We start from the raw sequence: 9837 nt of genomic DNA on the forward strand, positions 1-9837 counted from the left end.
GCTAGAATCCATGTATTATTGATAAGGTTTTGGGGGGTACCCACGAAGGACGTTGGAGTATACCCATTCCGCCAGCCTACCGCCATCAACGCCACAGGGTAGGTTATCCCACCCTTTATCATCTTTAAAGCTAAGAACCACAACTAGGCCTAGTATTATAACCCTTAGGATTAGAGAATAGGGGTTAGTGATAATGGATAGATAACAAATAAGCTTAGGCTTGCCTGGCTACAGCACTTTATTAAGCACACAGAGGTTAAGAAAGTAGGTAGTTACAGACTACTAATTCTTGATAGCCACGAGAGCCACAAGTCACTCGCCTTCTAGGATCTTTGTGAGGAGAACAATATTATCACCCTCTGTATGCCCCCTTACACCTCACACATCCTTCAGCTGCTTGATGTGGGTTGCTTTACCCCTCTAAAGCGTGCGTACAAGGAGGAGATCCAAGTCTTGGCAAACTGCTATATTAACTACATTAACAAGAAAGCCTTCCTAGCTGCACTTACCCTAGTATTTAACTAGGCCTTCTTAAAGGACAATATCCTATCAAGCTTTAGAGTAACTGGCTTAGTTCTAGATAACCTAGAGGTGGTGCTATCAAGGCTTAAAGTGAAGCCTTGTACACTAACACTACCTTTACCTAGGAGTACCCCTTAGCAGCCTAAAACACCAAGCAACGCCTAGGAAATAGAGGCTTAAACAACGCTAATTCTTAAGAGGATAAGGGACTATAGGAGTTCCTTACCTAAGTCTATTCTTAAGATAGTGCTGTAGGTTAAGAAGGGGTTAACTTTAAAGGTACACTTACATATGTTGCTTAAAGCTTAGATAGATAGTCTTGAGTAAGCAAATTAGGCTGCTTCTAAGCGTAAAAAGCGTAAGAAGAAGCGAATATAGAAGGGGGGGACTCTATTACAGGTAGAAGCAGGGGTAATAGTTACCTAAAAGGATGCTGAGGTTCAACTTGAAGTAGAGAGGCGTGAGGGGAGAGTGCAGGCAGGTGCTAGCAGCAGGGGTATTCCGCGCTGCAGGAGGTGTGGCAACACAGGACACAACAAGCGTACATGCAAGAAAGATACAGTAGAGATAGGCGATTAATTCAAGCTATTACGCACTATTATATCTTGTTGTTGTGTTGAGTTATTCACGTTCAAAGATATATAGTTGCATTTGGTGATTCGCTCAGTGGGGTGATCCGCTCGGTGGTGGACCACGTTACAACTCGCGTCGTATTGCCCAATCACGTACCGGTAACAGCCGTTGCTCGCTTACCCGTGGCCGTGCGGCCGATGAGCCAGTTCAGCCGATGAGCCACCCAGAACATCACAACATTGAGATACCCACAACTTCAACGCGTCACAACTCCACCACCATAGATCTAATTTAAGAAGTAATTAAATATTTAGAGTTAACTAAACAACGCTGTTACAGTAGAACAACTGTTATACACGCTTAAATGTAGAAGAAGCGCGCTAGTAATAGTTACTTAGCCTATAACAGGAGGAGGTACTTGTTGAATACTTAGAAAGATGCACAAGAGACAGCTTGCCACCTGCTAGAAGCATGCTGCAAAATTTCGCCTCTGTGGTTACAAAGTAGGAGGTCTCTAAGAGCTAGATTACTTAGTTTCTGCATCACCCCGCTAATAAGCTTACCACTAAATAGACTACTAGGATAGATTGTGAGCGCTTTTTAGCTAATAGCAAGCGCAAGTACAAGCTGTACTTTAATCTATTGCACTCTAAGATGCGTGAGCATAGTGTTGATAAGCGCAATACGTATAATATAGATAAGAAAGGCTTCTTTGTTAGTATTAACAGTTACACTAAAAGTATAGTCTCTAAGGTAATTAAGGAGTTAAAAGAGCACACTGTAGTGCTTAGAGATAGCAACAGAGAATAGGTAACGCTGCTAGCTTGCGTATGCGCTTCTAGAGAGGCATTACTACCTGCTCTTATCTACTAGGGCACCTCTAGTATTTAATTAACCTAGGTTAACAACCTTATTGCTAAACAACACTAGATTTTTATCTCCTACTTAGCAGCAGGATAGTTAAACAATGACTTAGGGCTTGCCTAGCTTTAGTAGGTGTTTGATCGCTATACAGCAGCTAAAGCTTGCTGTCAATGGCGGCTTCTAATCCTTGACAGCCACAGCAGCCACCTCACGCCTGAATTTCTAGAGTATTACAACGCCAAACGCGTCCTCCTTAACGTAGATTATCACCAAGCCGGCCATATCACCAAACCAGCCACTTTCTCTTAGCACAACCACCTTTTACCCTAATACAACATGCCTTAACAACAACAACTTTAGAATACTACTAGAGAAGGCAGAGTTATCCTTGCTATCTAGGCCTTCTATGCTAGCTAATTTCGCAGTATCTACAGCGCTGCTAGAGCGTTAAACATACCTTATTAGCAGGTCTTAAATTGCCTTTGCAATTTCACGTTTTAACTAGACGTATGTGCTAATTGCTAGAAATTTACTATACTACTAGAGTAGACAATTATCTAGTATATACTTAACCTTAATTTGCAAGGATTTGCGCCCTAGCTATATAAGGTAGCAGATATAGCTAATAAGATACTTAGTGTGCGTAGTAAAGAGCCTGTTAGCAAACTATAGGCTAGCAGGCTTGTAATGCGTTTAGACAAGCTTAAAATAGCCTATAATTAAGCTAAGGATAGACAAAGGATACTATAGGAAGATCCTAAGATAATTAGCACGTAGTTTAAGCTAGTAGAGGATACTAAAGTTAAGTATAGTGTTTATAATAATAACATGCACAACTTTAATAAAACTAGGTTCTAGATAGGTGTTGCTTTGTCTTTAAAGGTTGTAACAGGCTTAGAGAGACGTGCTCAGCCAGAGCTTGTTCAGCCAGGCAATCGCAAGTAGGTTACTGTTATCTAGAGCATCTGCGCTGCTAGGTATGCAACCCCACCTTTTATTATCTACAAAGGACGCGTCTACATTTCTGCCTAGTATAAGGAGACAGATATACCCTATAATTTAAAGTTCTTAGTCTCTAAGAATAGTAAGATAAATAATATACTTAGCCTTAAGTAGTTAAAGCACTTTAACACACATACAAAGAGGTGTTAGGTAGGAGTGTATAGGTTACTTATCTTAGACAGCTATAAGAGCTATCTTAACTAGGAGTTTAAGGACTATTACCTAGAGAATAAAATCCTTACTCTCTATATACTACCTTACCTATTACACATCCTCTAGCTACTTAATATAGTCTTTTTCTTGCTATTAAAGTATAAGTACTCCTAATATATTTAAGACTTAGCATACTAACACATCTTCTATATTAGTAAGGAAGGCTTCCTACTAGCCTTTAAGGATATATTCCTTAATATATTTACAAAGGTTAACTACTAAAAGGCCTTTAAGGTATTAGGGCTTATTCCTTCTAATATATAGGTAGTGTTAGATTGCCTTAAAGTGTGGCTATATACCCTACTAGCAGTACCTCTATCTAAAACACTGTAGCAATCTAAGACACTAAGCAATATATATAAGTTTAGGTCTTAATCTAAGCTTGTAAGTAACTCCTTCTAATAATTACTAAGTATAGCATAAGAAGGGTTCTTAAAGCTTGTAAAAGGGGCTAAAGAGATACTGCATAAAAATGTCCTTATTAAGGCCTATATATAAGAGCTTAAAGAGCAATTAGCAGTAATAACTAAGAGAAAATTGCGTAAGGGAAAGCAGATTTAGTATAGTAGCACACTTAAGTATGGCCTAGCAGCATTGCAGGTAGCTGCTAAGGCGTCTGTAGCAGCTTAGCTATCTAAGAAGACTTAGGGTAGAGGTAGTTAACTAGGAGCTTAATTAACTGTTTAGTGCTGTAGGAACTATAGCAAGACTAGACACAACACACAAACGTGCTAGGAGGGTGCAGAAATATCTTCTAAATCTAATATAAGCATAAAGTATGCTAGGTTATTATTTAATAGTAAGTAGTTATAGTTATAGTAACTTGTGTTAGTTGTGCTATAAGAAAATGGCTAGTTTAGTGATATGGCTGGCTTGGTAATAATCTACGTTATAGTCTTTCTACCTTATTTAACTTACAGCTTGCAGCTGCTTCATGTTGTCCTCTTTGCGCTGCTTTCAAGGCACTACACTAAGGAGCTTACCCACTACCTCTAACAAACCTAAGGCCTTACAAGGATCACAAAACCTAACTTCTACAGCAACTTTTAGCTAGCTTAGAGTGTAACAATAACCTTAGAGCTTATATTAAAGAGTTTTCAAGCTACAGGCGTGTGGCTGATAGATGCAGACGCTGTACTAAACCGCTTTAATAACCACCCACCACAACAAGACAAAGACGCAGAAATTGTAGAGCATGGCGACGGCGATAGCTGGCCTGAGCTGCGCAAAATTTTTGACGCTGCAGTTGCTGACAAGGCCAGAATTAAAGCTAAGCGGCTGCCGCAGAGCCTCCACTTGCTACAGGTCAACAACAAGCTTCTTCGCACTTGAAACAAGGAGCTATGACACAAGCTCAACGTTATTAAGAAGCGCCTAACACAGCAGACAACACTAACTACACAAGACAGCAACAACTGGCACAGCGGCGCTGTCTTCTACAGTCCTAGGAAGCTTGCCTACAACCACGCGCGCAAAGCTGCAGAACTTAATAAAGCTGCGCAGCTACAACTCCAAAAATCTCGTGATAGAAAGGCAAAGGTGGCAGTAACAGCTTAGAAAAAGCAGCAGCAAGAGGAGGCAAAGTTCGCTCAACAGCGTGCTGCTGAGGAGCGTTGCAAGGCAAAGAAAGCACAAGCTGAAGTGCTAGCTGCCAAACAAGCGCTTAAAAAGCAGCAACACAACGCTCTAATTACTTAAAAATCTGCTTAAAGTTGTGTTAACGCTGCACAACTAGCTGCGTCTCCCCCACCTAAAATTACTGCAAGAGGCTGTAACTCACGGTTACTAGCCAAATATAAATAGCACAATTGAAGCGCAAGGCTCTGTATAGCAATACACCAACTTTTCTCGCGATAGCAGCTTTTGAGTGTGGCTCTACAGCTTCATTTTTCTATCGCTAATATCTCGTTGGGGTGGCTCATCAGCTGAACTGGCTCATCGGCCACAGTACCGTGTCCGTGCACCCAACGATCGGAGTCAACCAACGATCAGGGCACAACATTTGCAGTAGATTTCAACGCGTAAAAACTTAACCACTATAACAAAGTTTTTACATGCGCTTGCAGAGATTAATAATCTAAAGCTAGGCAATAAACTTATATATACAATGCTTGTAGGAAAAACACAGTGTTAATTGCAACACGTTGTCCTGTGCATAGCAAGGTGTGCAGGCTCCCTGACGCGTTGCTAATAAGAACTAACAGAAACTCAGCAACTAACAGGAATTAGATCTAGTTAAGTATATAGAGGAGCTGTCAGAGTGTCACTTACTACCTACAAGGCGTCTAGTACAGAATTTCGCATCCTCTGTTGCCTTACAGCCCTGCTCTAATAGCTGGGTTCAGCGCTTCCTGCACTGTCACCGCAATCAGCTCACGTCCCAATGGGCCACTGGCATAGACTCTAATCGCCATAACGCTGAGTCAGCGTACAATTACAAGTTGTACTTTGAGCTTCTGCAGCAGAAGATTACTTAATATGACATTGCGTCAGAAAACACGTACAATATGGATGAGAAGGGCTTCGCAATTGGAGTGCTGGGTAGAACAAAACAGGTGTTCAGTAAGCGTCAATATGAGAAGGAGGTCAGGCAGGCTTGTCAAGACGGCTCACGTGAGTGGATGAGCCTCCTAGCTGCGATCTGCGCTGATGGTACTGCTCTTCTACCTAGCATTATCTTTGCGTCAAAAAACTCCACCCTCCAGAGCTGCTGGGTGGTAGAAATCTAGGCAGAAAAGCACTCAACCTATGTTGCCTCATCGCCCTTAGGATAGACAAACAACAATATTAGACTAGCTTAGCTTAAGTAGGTGTTTAACTATTACTTAAAGCCTAAGGCGTAGTTAAGGTACTGCCTTGTAATTATAGATAGCCACAGGAGTTATCTAACACTAGATTTTATTAATTACTGTCACTAGAAATAGATTAAATTAGTAGTGTTACCTCCTTATAGTACCTAGACTCTGCAGCTATTAGACATAGTCTGCTTTAAACCTCTCTCCTCTAACTACACCTATAAACTTAACAACTAACTTTAGGCATCTTAAGGCCTTGCGCCACTGTCTAAAGGTGACTTCCATGCCCTGTTCTAGCCTGCCTAGGTGAACACATTCAAAGAAAGCCTTATATTAAAGGCCTTTACAGCTACTACTATATCACCTGTAAATCCCAACCGCTACACAGCAGAAGACGACCTCAGCCACCAACCAGAGCAGGAAGCAAGAGCGTCTCTCCCTTGGAGCACACACATCTCACTAGAGGAAGCTGAGCGAAATACGATAGGGGTCTCCAGCATATCGCCAGGAACTGACCACTCTACAGTGCGACTGCTCTGTGCCTGCTAGGCCTAGGTGGGAGAACTTATACAATAGATCTTTTAGCAATACCTTTAACTAAACTACTTCCTAGGCCAGTAGAAGCTTGCAGAAGTAGCTATGATACCTAAGGCAGGAAAGGAAAACTAGACGTTAACCTAATCCTAGAGACCTATAGTGTAACAATGCTCTACGAACAGTGACCCGATACCACTAGGATACTGTTCTAGCGACTCATGACCATGGCCCTTGTCGCATAGCATAAGCTCACACCAAACTGCCACCAAACCCTTATATATAAGGAGCAAGGAACTGTAGCATTGTAGAGTAGTTTTTCTGTATCCTTTTGTACAAGACCTATAGGTGTAGAGAATATATCCTGGTGTTCTTATCATCCTAGCACTCCTATATGCCTCGTAGCGGATTCACACCTATTCCGGATATCTCTCTTCTTGCCTGCGTCGTTACATATAGCACTCCTCTCCTGAATTAGAAAAGGACTTGAAAGGACAGTGGCTAGAAGAATAGCGTGGACTGCTATGACCTACAAGATCCTTAGCCCCTAACATAGAGGCGCCCTCCTAAAGCGCTCTGCTGTAGATCTTACTGCAGCTTTCACTCATAACACAGAAGCTGCGTGGGCTAAAGGCTAGCACGTCACAATGGTAATATTGGATGTGCAAGGCGCCTTTGACGCTCTCCTTAAGAACTGCCTTCTACACTAGATAGCCTAACAGGGCTAGCTACAAAGAACTATCCTCTTTGTTAACTCTTTCCTTACTAATTAAAGGGTCTAAGTCCGCCTAGGCTAAGCTACTACCCCTAGCTGCCTAGTTGCCTGCAGCACGCTGCAGGGCTTACCCCTCTCCCTAATCCTGTACACACTGTATCTAGCAGAGCTACTGTCTATAGATACAAAGAAGAGATTTAGATACATAGATCACATATGCTTATACTAAGCCTTACACTCCCTAGATAAGAGTGTTAAGCTCCTAGTAGCAGACCTACAACAGATTAGAGCATAGGGCATAGCTAACAAGGTCACCTTTGCGCTAGAAAAATAAGAAATAATCTACCTTACTTAACAGAAGAGCACCTACGCCCCCCCTGTGTAGTAGACAAGCATTATATAATTAATCTAATCTTGCTAAACACGTCAAGAACCTAGCTAGCCCTCTAATAGCTAGGGATCTAGTTTAACTATAAACTTACCTTTAAGCAGCATGTAGCTACGCACAACACAAAAGCAGCCAAGGTAGCCTACTATATCCGCAGCCTAGCAAACACAGCCTACAGACCACTAGCTAGCTCCCTTTGCAAGGCTACCCTCGCCTGCGTATACCCGTCTCTTCTGTATGGGGCTGAGTGCTGGTACAGAGGCCGTACTAAACCACCACGTACACTCAAACCTGGAAGACCAGCAGAAGTCAGCACATATATTGGGTGGCACATAGCGGTTATGGACAAAACAATAGCTATAGCAGCAAGAGGGATCCTCCCAGTGTGGCGAACAACCCCTATTGCTACTCCCTTCCAAGACGCTGGACTACCCTCTGCTGCCACTGCGCTGGAAGAAGCCAAACTCCACTTTGCAACACATCTACGCAAGGTAGATGCAGAACATCCACTTGCCAGCCACACAGCAGCTATAAGGATGAGCATAGGCAGGTTAGCTAGAAAGCTGCAGCAAATGCGGACCAAGGTCTAGTATCTAGGATCTCTTCTACCTAAGATACCTAGGACAACACTATTAGCCCCTTACTACTCACCTAGCTACTGCACAGACCCTACTATAGGCGTAGAAAAAAAGTCTATAGCAAAGGCTTTCTAAGAATAATAGGCTAACCTTCTACCTTAAGATATTACTATCTTCTTAGATAGCTCTAAATAGTACACAAAGGAAGGAGAAAAGTAGGTTACCTATAGCTTTGCTGTGTATTAGAATAGAAAGCAATGCAGACTAGATGTAGCTTACTCTACTCTACCTCGCACGTATTTAACGCTAAGGCAACTAGAGCGTGGAAAGGCCTCTAGCACACTATCAGACAACTAGCGCTCTGCACGCGCCAAATCTGGCTATGCATAGACAGCACCTCAGTCATATAGTGCCTTAGGGGCGACGCACTCCCTACCACACAGTGGGCCTTCCTAGAGTGCCACAGTGCTATAGAGACACACGACGTCTCAGTCAAATAGGCCCCTGGGCACCTAGGCATTGAAGGAAACAAAGCAGCAGACAGACTTGCTAACCTAGAAGCCTAGCACCCACCACCCCCAACTAGGATAGCAACTATGCCTACACTCTCAGGCATCAAGACAATAGCCTACAAGATGCTACAGAACACGCAATAAATATAGTAGTCTAATAAGAAGACTAAGCTCTTAAAATAGTACAAGAGCTAGGATCTTAACTATATACTACGCAGTAGACTACCAAAACTAGACCTACTAAGAGCTACCCTAGCTAGACTGCTTTTAATCTAATCTATACACAGTAACTTTGCCTAGTACTACTAAAAGTACAGACACAATAACGCAACACTTACCTACTTATATAGGCATAATAAGACGCTAGAGCACCTTGTACTCTGCTGCAAGACCTAAGGTTCCTTTAGCTAATAGCCACTCTAACTACCTATACTACCATCCAGCTGTAGCGAAGGCGTAGCATATACTAGTGTACTTATTAGGGATCTAGAGGCCTTTAAAGCCTTCACCCAACTCACTCAAAACTATACCAAGGTCTGCCCCTAGTAGCTTACCCTATGCTGCGACAGCAGCAAACAACTATACTCTTTCCTTTCTCCCCTTCTTACTCTCCCTCTCTCTTCTACTCTTATAGCATTCTACTGCCTTTGAACACACAAAAGGGATTCACCCTAATATACATCAGGAAAAGTTTTTCAAAATCCAGCCCAGACTGGCTATTGCTGACAGTTGTGGCATAGTCGTGCAATAGCTGTTTAACAGCCCTAACAGCCCTAATTTGCGCCTAACAGCCCTAATTTCGCGCCAATATTACTAACAGCTAAAACACTAAGTGCCTTTATTTAATAAACTTAAATTAATGTTATAATGTTGTTATATAGCTACCCTTAGTTCTGCTAGCACTAGTATTAAATATTTAAAAATTGCAAAATTTCATGTACAGATAGAGCGAAATTGTAGCTTTAAAATAAGTGAAAAATTATTATTGTAGGCCTACTACAACACAAGTTATAGAGTGTTGAAGGTTTGTTTGTTAAAGGTTTGTATTTTGAAGTTGCGACAGCACACCATAGCAGCTGCAGCTGCGCCAGCACACAATGTATCAGCTGCAGCTGCAACAGCACACGACGTAGCAGCTGCA

General features: G+C 42.2%; 1 protein-coding gene across 1 annotated transcript; it reads left to right on the top strand.

The window, feature by feature from the left end:
* Window positions 1–5393: 5393 nt before the first annotated feature.
* M421DRAFT_69938 (uncharacterized protein) lies at window positions 5394–5651 on the top strand (the record flags this gene model as incomplete). The annotated part of the gene is made up of 1 exon (XM_033596657.1): window positions 5394–5651. A coding segment is annotated over one exon (258 nt), but the record flags the coding sequence as incomplete, so codon positions are not given.
* Between the last annotated feature and the right edge of the window lie 4186 nt (window positions 5652–9837).

Source organism: Didymella exigua (assembly GCF_010094145.1).
Source record: "Didymella exigua CBS 183.55 unplaced genomic scaffold M421scaffold_29, whole genome shotgun sequence".
NCBI classification, from domain to species: Eukaryota; Fungi; Ascomycota; class Dothideomycetes; order Pleosporales; family Didymellaceae; genus Didymella; species Didymella exigua.